The 18,791-nt window shown below is 36.5% G+C and overlaps 1 protein-coding gene across 6 annotated transcripts in view; it reads right to left on the reverse strand.

Moving 5' to 3' along the window:
* Positions 1–18,791, reverse strand: part of TAF4B (TATA-box binding protein associated factor 4b) — a 187,915-nt gene that overhangs the window by 135,405 nt on the left and 33,719 nt on the right. For all 6 annotated transcript variants that reach the window (XR_014074863.1, XR_014074862.1, XM_081562719.1 and 3 more), the window contains exons 10-12: positions 9,217–9,386; positions 5,034–5,164; positions 195–320 (exon numbers count right to left, since the gene is read on the reverse strand). Coding sequence is in view for 4 of the 6 variants with exons in the window: in XM_081562719.1 (XP_081418845.1) it covers positions 195–320; positions 5,034–5,164; positions 9,217–9,386 (427 nt within the window). In the remaining 2 variants the exon portion in view is untranslated. The remainder of the gene's footprint in view (positions 1–194; positions 321–5,033; positions 5,165–9,216; positions 9,387–18,791) is intronic.

Below are 18,791 nucleotides of genomic sequence, written 5' to 3' on the forward strand. Positions count from 1 at the left end.
TGTGTTGTTCTGGCAACATTTCTATAAGTATGGGATGATTTCAAAATAAATAAACTGTTAAAAACTATTCCATTTTAAGAAATCCTTCAGAGACATCTAATGGCCTAACAAAACCAAGACAGTCAAGCAACGATAAAGCTGATTCTGACCTCCTTGCCGGGCCATGTTCACTCATAAATCACACAGGATCTTACCTTGGCTGCTTTAAGTAACATTTCTCTTTCTTCTAAATCCTTTCTCTGCTTCTCCAGTTGATCTAGCTTTTCAAGAAATTTGAGCTGTGATCTGGTGTCATTAGACAGGATGTAATTTTCACTTGCCTGGGGGAAAAAAAAGTCTTCTAATGATCCAAGGCAACACATTCTACATTAGGTCTTGTTATAAATCAACTAAAGACAGTTACACCAAGATACATAGGGAGGTAAATTTTCAGGAGGTAATATTTTATTTCTGCTAAACAAACAACAAAGCAAGTATGTTAATCATTCTTAAAATTTGAGAGGCAATTTAAAAAGAAGTCTGAAAGTCTCTCAGTCATGTCCAACTCTTTGCAATCCCACTGTAGCCTGCCAGGCTCCTCTGTCTATGGACTTCTCCAGGCAAGAATACTGGGGTGGGTTGCCATTCCCTCCTGCAGTGGATCTTCCTGACACAGGGATGGAATCTGGGTCTCCTGAATTGCAGGCAGATTCTTTACTGTCTGAGCCACTAGGGAAGCCCTCATTCTTAAAATCTGAGAGGCGATTAAGCAAAAATTTCAAAGAGCTTTCCTAGTAAGCTTCATCCAGAGGGGAGGAAAAAGGAATTAAGCCCAGCAGATCCTGATAATAGGAACAGAAAGCAAAACAGTGTACTATTTACCTATCATCTAAATCTTTTTAGTTAAACTACTGTCAATCTCATCAGACCTTAATGATTAATTAAATCTTAGGCCCATAAAAGATAAAAAAATAAATAATCACCTCCCTGAAAAATATACCAAAGATGAAAGTTATCACCTTTGCTTCTATTGCTGAATTGTTCTAACTTTGACAAGCAAATGCAGCTTCTATCAAAAGACAACATAAGATCAAATGGCAAACATTAAAATCCTAAACCCTGTTGTGAGGATTTCCTTAAGCTATGGACTTGGGCAGAAACTTGCATAAATCAGAGTCATAACAAGAAGTTAATTATTCATCTTCAATGTTCCATAAAAAGATAAAATTTACAGTTTCATTTATTCTGATATGCTAAACTGTAAAACAGTGCTTTACAATCTAAATACTTTATTATTTTCATCTGATATGACCACCCATCTCTCTTAATATTAATACATATATGCTTGTGGGGGTGGGGGGTGACTTCCTGCCATCTACTCATCTCAGAAATTCAGACATCTAAGCTATAGGAGGGAGACTATATAACAGGAAAACTGAATGTTTTTAAACATTTAGTCCAACAGTCAGTGCCTGGCTTGGAAATCTGGTTACAGTACCATTCCCATCTTTGTTTTATCCCATGCTCATGGCTGATTCAATTAACTGGGACTGAGAGATTTCATATGCCCAAGATTCTTTTTAAATTAAATTTTTATTGTTGGTATTTAACCAGATCAAAGGAGTATTACATAGTATAACGAACAAGGATGTATTAGCGCTACTTATTTTACTTTGTGTTTAATACAAAAAAGAATTCTCAAATGTTTTTTAAAGTTAAATAATATAAGATAGAATATGGAATACATTATGGGCCAACCATACAGGCATAAACAAAATAACCAGTGGTTTCTTAAATACTTCATTTTTACCATTTTTGTGTTCATACACTCTGGAGATAGTTTACTGAGAGGATTTAATTTAAAAGGACAACAAATGCTAAATTGAAAAGGGGCACAGACTTTCTAAATTTGAACCCAATCTCATTTCCATGCTAAGATTCCTTCTCTCTCTCTCTTCCAGCTCAGTGCAGCTACCTCTTGCTTACTCTATCCTCCCTTTACTCTTCCAGATCCTAAACAAATGAGCGTCTTCCCTATTTCTACTGTGGCGCTAACTTTATTTAAGTAACAGTAACCCCAATCTTATCATGATCCCTCCTGTCTATGCAGCTGGTCTAACTGAAGTCTTCTTGGACCACAGAGGAGGGTGGTTTAGTAATGAAAATACAAGGACTCAGACCAAATGATAACATCATCAAGTGAATCCCATCTAAAGAAAGCACTACAGCCCCTTTCAACTGGAAAACACTGAAGCTTTTCCACAGCCACTGGCACCAGAAGACTAATATATCTTCAGTGGGGAAAAACCTGGCAGCAAGATCAGAAGCTTTGCATCACATGTGTTTACTTTCCACTTCTTTATTTAAATCTCAATTTATGGACTATGATTAATTAGAGAATTATATCTAACCAGGTGAAAGATTATCAAAAGTAGATGAATTTCAAATTGAAAGAGATGGTGGGATTTTGTTTTTAATAAAAGTAGCTCATTTTATGAAATTCATGGAGTAAATTTTCCCACATGGTACAGATAAAAACAAATCCTATCAGGATGAACTGAAATATAAGGACAAGGCTCAATCTGTGACACAAAGATTATTATAATCAGAGTCTACAAAATAAGTATAATTTTGAATTAGATCCAAAAGTAATTAAATGATTATCACTTCTATTTAAACAAGGATGATCATGTAGCTGCCTTTCTATATGCATGAACTCACGCAGTGGCATTAGCTATATTAAAGAGTAAGTGTGGGGAAAGGCAGAGGGGGGAAAATCAATCAGAATCGACAATGTCAAGGCAGAAAGTTAAGGAGGAATTAGCTCAAAGCTCGGAGAAGGCAATGGCACCCCACTCCAGTACTCTTGCCTGGAAAATGCCATGGACGGAGGAGCCTGGTGGGCTGCAGTCCGTGGGGTCGCTAAGAGTCGGACACAACTGAGCGACTTCACTTTCACTTTCCCCTTTCATGCACTGGAGAAGGAAATGGCAACCCACTCCAGTGTTCTTGCCTGGAGACTCCCGGGGACGGTGGAGCCTGGTGGGCTGCCGTCTACGGGGTCGCGCAGAGTCGGACACGACGGAAGTGACTTAGCAGCAGCAGCAGCAGTAGTAGCAGCAACAGCAGCAGCTTAAAGCTAAGTTATTGAGTTTCTAAGTGGAGTAGATACTATCCGTTTTGCCTGGGGCAACTAAATCCTTGGAATATGTGCTACTGATGTACCTTACAAGAACTACTCCATCTGAAGGTTATACATAACAAAGCTCTGGATGATATTTGGGATGGTAAACATTACATTGGAAATTGTAATGGAAACCATTCCATTATAATCAATCATTAGAAAAATTCTATCCCATACTAAATGTACATGCTACATTTTGTATAGAAACCGTCTACTGTAAATGAAAGTACACTCATGCATCTCTGAAACAACAGGGTGAGGAAAGAGGGAGAATTCAGAAAGAGACAGTTTTACAACAGTAGTTGAAATCTTTAAATACCTTACTTTCAATACTGGATTGAATAGCTAGACAGAATGTCAGTACGAAAATAGAGGACTAACACTATAAACCAACTAGATCTAACAGACATACTGAACACCCCTCCCCAATAACAGCAGAATACACATTCTTCTCAAGTGCGCATGGAATAGCCTCTAAGAAAGATCATATGTTAGGCCACAAAACAAGCCTCACTACATTTAAAATGACTGAATTATGCTAAGAATATTATCTGACAACAATGGAATGAAGCTAGAAATCAACAGAAGGAACACTGGAAATTTCACAAATATGTAGAAATTAAACAACATACTTTTAAATAACCAATAGATAAAAGAAATCTCAAGGGAAATCAGAAAATAACTAAGAGATAAATAAAAACAAAAATACAATGTACCAAAACTTCTTGAATGCAGCAAAAGCAGTGTTTAGAGGGAATCTTATAGCAATAAACAAATGCCTACATTAAAAGAGGAAATTGTAAATAAGTAAGCAATCTTATACCTTCAGGAAACAGGGAGAAAAGAAAGCAGGATCATTATCACTGACCTTACAAAAATAAAAGGGATTACCAGAGAATATTATGAACAACTGTGTGCCAATAAATTAAATAACCCAAAAGAAATGGACAAATTCCAGAAGTACACAGAAATAAATACTGACATTAGGGGTATTTTTTTCCTCAGTTTTTTCTGATGATATTTAATTCATCTAGCAAATTCTCAAAAAGATTTATGCAAGTGAGCACCTCAGCAACTATAAACAGTTCTCCCAAAATTCTAAATGAAACAGAAAGGGGAGAAAATAGAATGATTTCCTCCAGGAAATTTACCATAAGCATAGCTGATACTTTCCTAGATTCCTTTTAACCTATGTCTAGGACATCATGACAATGACCATTCTTGTAAACTCAAAACCTTGTAAGGTTACCCATGTACCACATTGTATAAAATCTAGCTGTGAACATTTCTTGATATGAGGGGAAAGGTTATCTTTTTCTTTTTTAACCCTCATCAACCAATATATTTGTTTTCCATCAAAACCGTAATACAAATAAATCTAGTGCTTTCATCTTGATGATGGCAAGTGATTTGGTTCACACTACTAGGGATAAGACAAGGCTATTCGTGCATGTAATTTTTTAAATAAAAGTCCTCAATGCAATCACTTAACTCACTGAAAGGAAACAGGAGTTGCCAGCAGAGTACGGATCACTGAAGAGAACACGGCTCCCCAATATTTTCTTCTAACACATCCTCCCCTTTTCAGTCAAGAGCTTTAGGAAGAGAAGCCTCAGGCGTAACAGATGCATATTTCAGTCTACACTAACATAGAAGCTTTGGATACTACTGAAACTCTATTTATTTGTCACGTAAACATATCTAAATAAGGCACATTAGGAATGAGATTTTGATTTTCTACCAATATGAATTATGTCTCAACCATTTCCTTGAAAAATATACCTAGAATATGAATCCATATCAAAAAGCTACCTTTAACAGAACAAAGAGGAGACAGAAGAGTTTGGTCTTCTCTAATGATTTCCTTTACCTTATAAGTTGTCATTCGATGCTGAGCAATTGTAGTCAGTTTTTCTAGAAGGCCTCGTAATCGTTCCTGTGTTGCATGGGAGATCAAGTTCACAGCATCAGAATTAAGTTCCGTAATGTCATGCTTTTTACCTGTGGAAGCAGGCAAAATCCATTACGTGTTTTAGTAGTGGCTGATAATTGAAATAATTAGCACAGCAGGTATTCTGTTCCCCCTGGAAGTCATACCCATTATGAATAAAGGTTTGGAGATTATGATTTTCCTGGTAAAGTCACAACTTCAAAGATCTTAGACATTACATTAATAAAACCTACCCTGGAGCCTCAGAAAATATAGACATTGTTTCATATAGCCTCTAGAATCATTCTCCTTGCAAGGTCATTTATAGGACAAAGTTAATAAGAACACAAATCAAGTCTAGTGTTCAGGGAGGAAAATGGTAACTGCAGAAATTAGTGCTGTATTCTGTTAATTTTAGTAATTAAAAAAATAGAAAATTACATTTTGCCCTGTTTGATATTGTTAGCAATTTACAACATTTATTACCATGAATTCAGATTGTGAGTCTCTGTTAATAACTTGTCTACACGACACACCTATACTCTTTTTGTCCAATACCAATCATGCTTACTTTGCACTAACTCGTGTTCTATAAATTGACTTGATAATTAGTTTACAAGTTGAAATGACTTCAAAGCCTCATCATTTTACTCATCAATTTTAAAAACTTCTCTTTCACTGTATCTCTTTCTATAAATAAACCAAACTTCTATTCTTTGTTCTGCTAACTAGGAAGAAAGTTTCAGGAAAACAATTTAGACCACATACCCCAAAGCAGAAGCTCATTTATAAATCAACCTCATCAGTATTTAAACAGCAGTTCTTCAGCTCAGTGAAACCACCTGTATCATCAAAGATGATAACCCTAAAGATACACGCAATTATGTAATCTCATTTAAATGAGTTTTCTAAGTGCTATTGTGTTTGTTTTTAACATATGTATTTACACAAATTTTAAAAATATAATATTTAACTTGCACTCTATCTGAAATACATTCTTATATACTCAAAGTGTGAATAATGATTGCAAAAAAAATAAGCTTCAATTAAAAAAGCCAACAAATCTTACATATATTGTTTGATCATAAGAAATGCTGCCATAAGAAATGTTGAACTTTAGTTCAAAACGTGGGCTATGTTAAACCAGACAGAAAAAGGATATAAAACGATTCAGCTTCACCTGTACTGAACCTTCAAAATGTAGTTCATTACTTTGTAGCAAAACTGACTCATCACCAATATACGATTCAAGGAAGGGGAAAAAACTGGAAAGTCAAATCTACTTGACTAAAACATCAGCATAAATACCATGGACTGAGGAGCCTGGTGGGCTGCAGTCCATGGGGTCGCGAAGAGACGGACACGACTGAGCGACTTCACTTTCACTTTTCACTTTCATGCCTTGGAGAAGGAAATGGCAACCCACTCCAGTGTTCTTGCCTGGAGAATCCCAGGGACGGGGGAGCCTGGTGGGCTGCCGTCTATGGGGTCGCACAGAGTCGGACACGACCGAAGTGACTTAGCAGCAGCAGCATAAATAAATAGTGGGGCCTTGTATAGCAGCAATAATACAATTTCAAAACAATACAGTGATTAAAATTATAAGTAAACATGGGTATGCAGAGGATGACATGTCAGTTGATTAATTTCATATGTATAAAACAGAAGCCTAAGTTAAAGAAAAATCCGTATTTCTAAAATACTAAACATAAACAAGTGTTGGGAGTTGCAAACAATTTCAGGGCTTAGTGAATGATCAAATTTTCTAATATCCTCACTAAGCTGATGATAAAACATGACAGAGTTACAAAGTTAAAGTCTCACTTTAAAATAAAACACTCTCTTTGGTAAACTCATCATTAACTGATTAAGGAGATTAAGTTGGTATTCCAAAGCTTACTATGTGATTTTACAGAAAGTCTGTGTAATTTAATTTAGGTAATTGGCAAAAAAGGAAGAACACTGGCATGTTTACTCCCCTACCATATTCAAGTAAGAAAATGTTTCTCCCCAAATTCTTTGGGTTAATTTATAACTCCTGTTATTAAAAAATGATCTTGGTTCTGACCTGTTCTGTGAACATGGAATTTTATTATAAATGACGACCATTCCTAGAAATATATAATTCCATTCACTCTATGGTTTTTGTTTTAAAAGCTTAGGTAATTTAGGGGGAAGAAATTTTACAATTTTCCATCATATTAAGTGACAAGTTTGAGTTTTATCATTAAGAACTGAAAATACAAAGACTTATCCCCCGAATTCTCCTTGAAAGCAGAGGTTAGCAAACTAAATCTGGTCTCTCTTTATAGATAAAGTTTGATGGGAATACAGTCTTTCCTATTTGTTCGCATATTGTCTACAGCTTCTTTTGTAATATAACAGCAGAGGTGAGCAGTTGCAACACAGACTATATTTGCCCACAAAACAGCAAACATTTACTGTTTGGTCCTTTGCAGGAAAAAAAAACAAACCTGTCAACCTCTGTCTTAAAAGATCAAAAATGTTCTTTCAATACTAAAAGTTCTCCTATCATACAGTCAAGGTCTAAATCAAGCTCGAAATAAAATTTAGAAGGGGGCAGGGAATTGATAAAATTAAGTACAAATCTACTTGTGCTCCACCAGAGCTTTAAATAATTATGTGGCTAAAAGCAGTTAAAACACCAGCAAATTTCCCAAGCCATCACAGAAAGGTATGTGCTTAGGCTTAATCCCAAATTAAGGCACCACCTCCTGTACAGTACAAAACAGTATGCAATGAAGAAAACGAAAGAGAAAGAAAGAGAGGGAGGGAAGAAAGAGGAAGAGGGAGGGCTGGAGAGGAGAGCAGTCAAACAAAACGCAAGCAAACAGCAAACAAACATTTTACATTAGCTTTTCTGATTCCAATCCTTTTGAACTAATGTAAATTCTACTTTTTCAAAATAAAAGGATACATATACTGAGGTGAAAAAAGTGATAATTTGTACAGCATACAGTAGGAGCTCAAATATTTACTGAGTAATTTTTAAGTAGACTTAGAATATGTAACAGCAATGCATTTTATAGTCCTTAAATATACCATGGATGTATCAAACATCTGAAACTTCCACAGTTTTGTGTGAAGCCTTCAACACAGAATGCAAAGGTTCTTACTCAAGCATACTAAAAGGTCACTGGTACTGGACCCTCAAGTTGGACATGGGTGAAGGAGGAGAGTTAGTCTCTGGCAAGTCCCTGGGTCAGGACACAAGAAATGAGAAGACACACACACAGCAATCTCTCTTCAATTTGTCTCCTTTTTCAATTACCACTGTGAATTTGCTATTAACAAAAATGTGTTTGGCTCCAGAATAAAACAGGTATTCTCTACCACTTCTTTTCAAAAACTTCAGGCCATCTAACAACTACTGGCCAGAGAGAACTCTGATATTGTAGTTTCACTCTTTAACCGTAAGGATGGGTTTGAGTTCCAGGGTAGAGATGAGGAAAAAGGGACTTAATCTCGTTGGCTATTTCTTTGTTTCATAAACACAAATTTGTAACATAAATTACATGCCTAAAGGCCAACCAAGGAAGAACAGCACAGGAAAAAAATAATACATCATAAGTATATCTATATACAGGAGAAGGCAATGGCACCCCACTCCAGTACTCTTGCCTGGAAAATCCCATGGACGGAGGAGCCTGGTAGGCTACAGTCCGTGGGGTCGCTAAGAGTTGGACATGACTGAGCGACTTCACTTTCACTTTTCCCTTTCATGCACTGGAGAAGGAAATGGCAACCACTCCAGTATTCTTGCCTGGAGAATCCTAGGGACGGCGGAGCCTGGTGGGCTGCCGTCTATGGGGTCGCACAGAGTCGGACACGACTGAAGCGACTTAGCATAGCATAGCATAGCATATCTATATACTTATGATAGTAACTACTACCTATACCAGAGACCATAGGTTGTATGATTTAAGTTACTTTAATAATTTTTAAAATAAAATACTTCTTCCGTAACACCCATGAAATCTTGATTACTTCCAGGGCTTTTGTTAAGCTTCACAGTTTCCAGAAAAACCAACCCAGGCTATCTATCTCTTGACAACATCTTCCTTGGATCAGATAGTCTTATCAGGTCAATAATCATACTTACCAATGTCTAAAATTCGCTTTTGTAGAGCTCCAATGAAAAGAAATGGTTCATCTTTACAGGACTGAACAAGTGTGCCAACCAATTCAGAGTTTGTGGCTAAGATGCAGGCGCTTTCTTCACTGAGGTTGACCCCTGCCATGGAAGTCACATCATTGATGTCATCTTCATCTCTAATAGAAAAAAAAAAAGCTTTTTGGTGGTGGTGCTGATATGTGAATGAGCGATTTCAAAGAGCAAAGGTGTAGATCTCTCCTTATAACTAAAGACAATTATTTTACTTAATTTATCCAAGCAAGAGAAGTGAAGCATGGCTATCCCTCTCTGTCAGTCTTTAAAATTAATTGGTGTCTCTAACCACTAGTCTCGGCTGGCAGATGGCTCAGATGGTAAAGCGTCTGCCTACAATGCGGGAGACCTGGGTTTGATCCCTAGGTTGGGAAGATCCTCTGGAGAAGGAAATGGCAACCCACTCCAGTACTCTTGCCTGGAAAATCCCATGGACGGAGGAGTATGGTAGCTTACATTCCATGGGGTTGCAAAGAGTCGGATACGACTTCATTTTCACTTTCAACCACTAGTACATTTAATATCAGAAAGATGGATCGCAGGCACCTTTGTCTCCTGGTGCCCATCTCTCCCTCTCTCAGTTTAGTAAATAAGATGCATTAAGAGGGATCTGAAGTCCAGTACTCTGTGACAACTAGAGGGGTGGGAGAGAGTTTTGGGGTGGGGACAGGGACAGGATACCTGTGGTCAGTTCATGTTGAGGTATGGCAGATATCAATGCAATATTGTGGAAAAATTGCCCTCCAATTAAAAATAAATAATTTTTTTTCAAAAAAGAGGGATTTGGAAGTTAGTCTAAGTTATCCACAAACTGCCTCCAATGAAAGAGAATGAAATAAAAACAGGCTTCTTTTTTTTTCATCCAAGATGATTAAAATCCCCTAAAATATCCCCAGTGTGCTCCACTGGTCCACTGAGGAGGAGAAATCCTTCGATCCTGAAAGGTCCATACCCATGAAAAGGCCCTTGAGAAGAATCTCTCTAGACTAGCTATTCTTAAACTATATGGTTAAAACTAGCTTTGTTTTTCTGCTTCAGACTTTTGGTGTCCTCCATCTGTACCAATTGATTTCATTAAGCCACCTCCTCAGGCAAATGGCTGCAAAGGGCTAATATTTAAGATATAAAATTATACATACATATGTAAAAGACATACATATAAGAACACAAAGTATGTTTGCACTCCTTGCATTGTGTCAGCAAAATTAAATAGTTGCTTCTATCTGATAGAATTGCTACATGGCTATGGTACTAAGATGAGTATATTATGTTTAAGGAGAGAGAAGAGAAAGATCAAAGATATACTAAAATTCTAATGGCATCCTTAACACCATACATAATAAGAGGTATGTCACTGACCATAACTCACGTACCAATGCATAACAATTTACACAAATATGATTCTATAAAAATGATATATTGCATGGGCCAAATGATCTATTATGTGGTTTCACATCAATAGATTTATGAACCTCCTTGTAGTAATGCGTTTGTGTACAAAAGACGGAAATAAACTATACTAGTTAAGTGTTTAAGATATGAAAGCCTCTGGTGTTCAACTTTAAAAAGCAGCATGTTAGGGGTAAGAGAGGGGAAGACACCCTACTCACATAGGTATAAGAGATTCAAACTAAATGAAAGAAAGTTAAGTGCCAGACACAGCAGTTGCAAGTGAAGAGAAAGAAATATGGTTCCACAACCTAAACAGTATATTTAAAAGCCTAACCTTTAAAACTGTGTCTCTGTAACAGGGAAAAGAAAACTTTTTAAATTAGTATCTCAAATCAACCAAACGAAATATGCAATATAAAGAAACTGTATAAAAATGGTTGGTCTCCACCTTATCAAATGTCACAGAGGTACTGTCAGAGGTATCGGATGCTGAGAATGGTTCTAAGAATTAATTTACCACCTATGTAAACAAAGAAGTAATCTAGAAACATCTGAACATTTAAAGTTTAAATGTGAGTACAATAGAAACTGTAAACCTAAAGGTGGACCAAGATCCAAGTTAAAAAAAAAAAAATTTTAGAAGGTCTGAGTAAAAAACACTTTTTAAAAACCAAGTATCAAGAAAATGAAAAAACAAGCCACAGACTGGGAGAAAATATTTGCAAAACATGTATCTGATTAAAGACTGTTATCCAAACTATATAGAGAACTCTTAGAACACAACAATAATAATACAAACAGATTAAAAAATGGGCCAAAGACCTAAAAGACAACTCACCAAAAAGATACACAGATGGCAAGCATATGAAAAGATGTTCCACATCCAATGTCATCAAGGAGACGCAAATTAAAACAATGAGATACCACTACACACCTATCAGAATGGCCAAAACCCTGAACACTGACAGCACCAGATGCTGATGTGGGTGTCGAGAAACAGGAACTCTCACTCATTGCTGGAGGGAAAGCAAAATGGTACAGCTACCATGACAGACAGTTTGGCAGTTTACTGCAAAACTAAACATACTCTTACCATATGATCCAGCAATTATACTCCTCAGTACTAACCCAAAGGAACTGAAAATTCACATCCTTCAGCAGGTGACTGGACAAACTGTAGTGAATTCAGAAATGGAATATTGTTGAGGACTAAAAAGAAACATACCATACCAAGAAAAGATGTGGAGGAAACTTAAACACACATTATTAAGTGAAGAAGCCAAACTGAAAAAGCTACATACTGATGATTCCAACTATATGACATCTTGGCAAATGCAAATTATGGAGACAATAAGATGACCTGTAGTTGCCAGGGGTTAGCAGAAAAGGATGACTAGGCAGAAAACAGAGGACTTTTTAGGACAGTGAAATTATAGTGCCTGTATGACACTATAATGAGGGATATATGTCATTACACGAAAATGTAAAAACCCACAGAATGTACCACACAACAAGAGTGAATTGTAAGGCAAACTATGAACTTTGGTTGATAATGATGTTTCAATGCAGATTCATCAATCATAACAAACAGACCACTCTGATGGGGGATGCTGGTAATGAGTGAGGCTGTGCATGTATTAGAATTTTCTACAACATACCAATCAATTTTCCTGTGAACCTAAAACTGCACTAAAAAACCATCTATTAAAAAAGAAAAAGGGGGCCAAGTACATTCGATTGAAAACTCTGTTCACCCTGAAACAGAATCCCAACCAGTTATTTAACACCTTTAGGGCAAAATTTTCTTCCTCTAAAAAATGAATAACTTTGATTAGGGTACTTTCTAATGTCACTCTCAGCCACTTAAAAAAATATGGGAGCACACTTTGGCCAGATACAGAACAAATGCCAAGGTGTATTACGAAATGAGAAAAACTAAACAAAATAAGGTATAGAACAGACTGTACCTTGGGAAAAAATATATACACTATATGCGCATAATATATCTCTGGATACACAAGAAATTCATCTCTGGAGGGGGAAACTGGGAAGCATGAGTAGGAAGAAGACATTTTATATCACATCATACTCTTTTTCTAGGAGCTTTCCAGGTGACGCTAGTGGTAAAGAAACTGCCTGCCAGTGCAGAAGAGATTAAGAGACATGGGTTCGATCCCTGGGTCAGAAAGATCCCCTGGAGTAGGACAGGGCAACCCACTCCAGTATTCTTGCCTGGAGAATCCCATGGACAGAGGAGCCTGGAGGGCTACAGTCCACAGGGTTGCAAACAGTCAGACACAACTGAAGTGATTTAGCACGCAAATATGTACTCTTTTCTACCCTTTGAATGTTGTACTATACACATGGATTACTCAATCAAATAGTTAGTGATATTTTAAAAATAATATATAAATAAACAGAGAAAGAAAACTGAAGACAGAGAAATACAATGAAGTTCAGAACATGGTCTCATCCTTCCCTTAAAAATACCCCAGACTTATTAAGGTACACAGCACACGGCCTTTACACACATGCACACAACACGGCATGGTCACAATGTCAGCTGTGTGCCAGGTACACAGGCCCTCTACACTGCACTTTGCTTCCATAGGTGAGTGTTCCTACTGAGCCCCTGCTGAAATCTCACATACAGACTGGAGAGACAAGGACTGGGCCTCCTGTTACCTGCAGTCCCATGCACAGCACTAGAACTGAATGTAATTCATCAATGAAGAGACTGTCCCATGTCTTTCAGAATCTTCTTGCAGCTCTTCTCTGAAATCAGCAGGGAGCTAACCACCCAGTAAGATTTGTTCTTGCCTAGCCATCCCCGCCCCTTCTATTTGGCCCCAAGCTGAACACAGCTCCCTCTAGTTCAGCTATCAGCTGCTATGGTTACAGAGGGAGGCATGAAGATGAAGAGAGGGAGACCCTAAGGAGGGAAGGGGAAAGAGAACCACAATCAACAGTACCTGAACCGTTTAAAACTTCCCCTAAGAGAGGAGGCAGACTAAAGGAAAGCAAAGACAACACAATGTCATAGCAGCATTGTTGGTAAGGCTAAAAAAGACAGGCCAAGGCAGTAACAAAGGCTTTGCTGCTGAGGTATAATTGTGATTCTGGGTTGGTTTAATTTTAGAGGCAAAGAAAGTGAGAATCTCTGAATCATTCTTCAAGACCTCTGGTCTGATGCAGTATATTTTTTAATGAAGGTGTTGTGAAAGATATAAGCCTGTTTCGTTCTAAAAGATATACAAGAAGGAAATTTAACAGTGAAAGGCTTCCAACTCAAGATTCTGTCAGAGCAATAGGTTACCATGCAAAAGTTAAAGAATTATTACCCCATCACCTGGCTTGCATTCTGGCTTCTGAAACTGATCTAATTCTTCAGCTTTTAATAAAGTTAACCACTGCTTGCACCTACCTTTTTAAATCTCTTCTACCCTCTTAAGATCTATAATAGCATCAGACTAATTCTTCTGTAGTAAAAAAAAATCACATTACTTTCCTGTTAACAAAACATTTCATGATCCCATGAACTCAACCTGATATTCAAGGCTTTCCAGGTAATGACCTTACCTTAGCACACTCTTCCCTCCCATTTCTCACCATAAAATAGCTCCTACTGACCCTGGCCTTTCTTCCTTTCTTGTTCTAGTCTTAGCTCCTTTTGTTTTATTATCTTCCAGCTGTCAATGCCTCATCTGTATTCCAGATCGACTTCAATTGCCTACTTTTGAAATGTTAGTTTGTTTTCATACTTTTAAAGTGTCTGTCCAATTGCTACAACTTTAGAACTTCCGAAGGTACATTTCTTTTTATTTTAACATCAAGTTCTTCCTTTAGGTTACTAATCCCTGGTAAAATAAGTTTACCTTCAATATTCTTGTTTCATCACCTTTGAGCATAATCTCTGCATTACCTACCACAGCCAGTATATAAACTCACACAACATCCTGCTTACTCTTCCTTTTATGCTTTTTTAAAGGTATTTTTCCCCATGGGAAATCATGTTTCTTCTTTTTAAGCAACATAGCATAGGATATTGCAGTATTTCTCAAACTTTAGTGACTTTAGAAACTACTTCAGAGTATATTCCTTCCCAGTTCATTCTGCACGTAAGCACAAAGATAATTTTTCCTAAATAGCATTTTACTATAATAAAATCTGGCTAATAATTTTGAAAGCTTTCACAACCACATCTCTAAGTCTTCATTCACATAATTTCGCTGTAAGGAATATTTAAGAACCTAATGTCTAACAAGATTTAGCATAAAGGCAATTTCTCCAAGACTTTTTTGTTGAATTTAACCCTAGATTTAGAGTTAATATGCACAGCTCAGAAGGGTGTTTCTTCCGTCTCCTGTCCTTCCAAGATTTCATCACCAGAGACAGTTTTCTAAGTCCTTCCTTGGAATGATTAACCATCTGTTATTATGTATAAATACATAATAAAACAATTAATTACATATGAATCAAGATAGAGCACATGTTTAATCTGCACTAGAAAATCTGATTCCTGCAATAAGAAGAAAATGTGACATTAAAGTTGGTGGCGTAATATCTGTACAAACAGTATGTAACCTTGTCCTATGTTATTTTCTAAGTGTCTTTTAAGGCAAATTTAAAAAAACCACTTAACCTCTAGGTGTTATAATACCTCCTAAGTTATACATGTATACATAAATATCCACAGATATATATTATCCATTCACAAATATTTTATTATCTCTCTAAAATATAAAGATTCTAAAGAAAAACTTTAATAATAAGACAGTATCACCTCTTCAAAAAAATCAACAATAATTCCTTATCATCAAATTTCCAATTTAAATAAAGTTAACTACACAAACATGCAGAGGTACTGTAATATTTGTCACTTCTGATTCTGAAATATAAATAAAACACGAGTCTCTGGCACCCTCTGGTGTTTAAACACTATATAGCTTCCCTTATTCATCCCAGATGTACTGACAAGCACAACAGAAAATACGATTTACACAGGGAAAAAGTCACAAAAATTTTATTTTCACTTAAACAAGTAGTTTTGAAAATACAAGCAGCTATCACTCTGCTATTAACCTCATCCAATTAAGTCAAGACAAGCTCTAATGCCATACACTATTACCTTCTCTTACCTAAATAGAGTCTCTTACCTAAACAGTAAGTGAAGTGATATTAATACTAAGTATCTGAGAAAGCAAACTTAACAAAAAGACATCACTATAAAAAGATATGCATAAAGTCACATATGACCCAAATAACTAGAACGTATTATACAAAAATGAAAAGTGCATCTTAGAGCTAAAACAAAACTTATCTTAAAAATAGACTATATCTAAGATTATAGATATTCCTGTTCGTTTTTGAAATTCATTATTTCAACAAATATTTTAATGCTTGTTATGAACAAGACATTATTCTACACATTAAGTACACAATGGTAAAGTTACAATGAACTCTCAGAGAGATTGGGGAGCATAAAGAAGGGTAAACAAATAAATAGAGTAACTTTATAGATAAGTGCTTCAAGACAGCAGATGTGACTGAAAAAGCTACTTTACAGGGTTGGCCAAGCAAAGACTCTTTAATCAGCTAACTTTTAAACTGAAATATTAATAATAATTGTTATAAACAGAAACTTTTAAACTAGATTGGTCCATATGAAGATGGGGAAAGAAAATGAAGGGAATATCACATCTAAAAACTGGACAGTGGGACCTGCCTAGTGTGTATGAGGAACTGAAAGGAAGGGAGCCAAACCCTGGGTCCCTAACACCAAGAGAACGCTACGCCTGTAACGGTCTGCCTGCTTCCAGTTTTCCTAAATACAGGAAAGAATCTTACCTTGCTTATGCCACTATTCTTCAGTTTTCTTCAGCTTTTCTGTTAGCTACAACCTTACTGAATTCTAACAAATATAACTATGGCTCAAGGTAATCTCAACAAAAAATTTTAAAAGAACTGCCCTGCTGATTTTGAAATTTATGTGTAAAAGAAGAACAAGTCAAGACATTTTTGATACAAAAGGAATAGAGAATTTATCCAAACAGATTTAAAAATAATGAAAGTAAGATAAGTGAAAACGCAAAAAAATTAACACAGAAATAAAACAAAAACAGCAGTAGAATGAAATTCTAGAAATATACCCTTGAACAACTGGGGATTTACTGAAAGGTAAAGTAGCATTTCAAATCAGAAAAGTACAGATGATGAAATCTTCAGTAACTATTGTTGACATAAGCAACCCAGCCAGGAAAAGGTTATTCAGCTATTTACAAAGATAGAATCAAGCACTACTGATGATTTTGTAAAGGTCTATTGCATATATGGGGTGTGTATAGATATTTTGGAAGAAAATACAGAAGCTCATCCTTATGAGCTCAGAATAGGAAAAGATTTCTTAGAATAATGCAAAATTCAAAAGTTATAAAGGAGAAGACTGATAAAACTAGTTTTGTGATTTAAAATCTTAAATTACAAAGACAAATTACAAGTTAAACAAAAGACGGGGAGAAAAATATTTATAACATATGCAACAAAGAACTACTCTCCAAAATTCCCTAGGGCCCAGTGGTTGGGACTTCATGCTTTCACTACTGAGGGCCCAGGTTCAATCCCTGGTCAGGGAACTAAGTTCCCACAAGCCACACAGTGTGGCCAGGAAATTAAAAAAAAACAACAACTATCCTCCAACATATAAATCTAGAAAGCAAAAAACACTCAATAGATGAATGAGCAAAAGTAATAAGCTAGAAATTACCCAAAGAAAATGCTAATGGTGACACTTTCACATAAGGCATTAAGTGGACTAGATGTACCCATGAGAAGTTATATGGCATTCTAATTTAGACAAGTTTAAGACGTTCTCATTCCAATGTTGGGCGCACAGAAGTTGTCAAAAAGTACCAGTAAAAATAAGCACTGAGCACACTCTTAAGGTAGAACTGCCTCAAGGGCAAATGCCTGAGGCTGGCACTAGTTTTCTGGCCTCTGTTAGAGTGGAGAATCTAAGTCAAGTTCTCCAGAACAGGTGCTAACATGGTGCCAAGTCCTCCCTGGTTCCTATGAGACACAGTCACAGATCTTCTCTGGAGTAACACAAACTCAGGTTGCCATCAGGTTTAACCTGATTTACCATCCACTGAGCAAGGATATAGAACAAGTGGAACAAATACTTTGTGGTAGGACTGTAAATGGTACAACCACATAGGAAAACAGATTGGCAGCTTCTTATAAAGTTAAACAGAAACCAACTAAATGATTCAGCAATTTTGCTCATATATTTACACAAAGGAAAACTTATGTCCATACAAAGACTTGGATACAGATGTTTCTAACAGCTTTACTCAAAACAGCCAAAAACATGGAACAACCCTAATATCCACCAATGGCTAAAGAGATAAACAATTCCGTGCAAACAACTGCAGCGCACCATACAGTGGACTACTACTCAGCAATGAAAGGCAACAAATTACTAATACATGCAACAACACTGGATGTATATCAAACACATTATGCTGGGCAAAGGAAACCAAGCAAAGAATACAAATTATACAATTCTACTTATTTAAAACCCTAGGAAAGAAAAATCAACAATGATAAGAAGCCAGTCAGTAGCTGCCTAAGGTATAATGAGGGGACTGGCTGGGAAGTATCACAAAGAAGGCTTTCAGGGTATTGAAAATATTCTATGTATCTTGACTGAGGTACTTGGTACATGAATTTAGTCTTTTGTCGAAACTCACTGCATTGGAAGACAATGATGACTGCCTAGGTCACCATCTTCCAACACTTACTTCCCCAAGCAATACAGAACAAACACCTTAGCCTCAGCACAAACTGAAGACAGAGAATATCCAAACTTCAAAACAAGAATAAATGAAAAAGCAAAACAACAATTTCCAGTGCACACTTTCTTATCCAATGGCGACTGATTCCTCAACTCACTCACCCTATCTCAAAAGGTTTTGGGCAAAAGCAGACTGAATAAAAATTGCACGAGAGAGACCAGAGACCTAGTGGCAGGATAAAGGATGAAACATACCACCGGCAGGAAGACTAAGTACATCCCAAGTCAAAAAATACTAAAGAGGTGTCCTGGTAGATCAAAGCAT

This window comes from Giraffa tippelskirchi, chromosome 14, assembly GCF_054371585.1.
Source record: "Giraffa tippelskirchi isolate mGirTip1 chromosome 14, T2T-mGirTip1v1.2.pri, whole genome shotgun sequence".
Classification (NCBI taxonomy): Eukaryota; Metazoa; Chordata; class Mammalia; order Artiodactyla; family Giraffidae; genus Giraffa; species Giraffa tippelskirchi.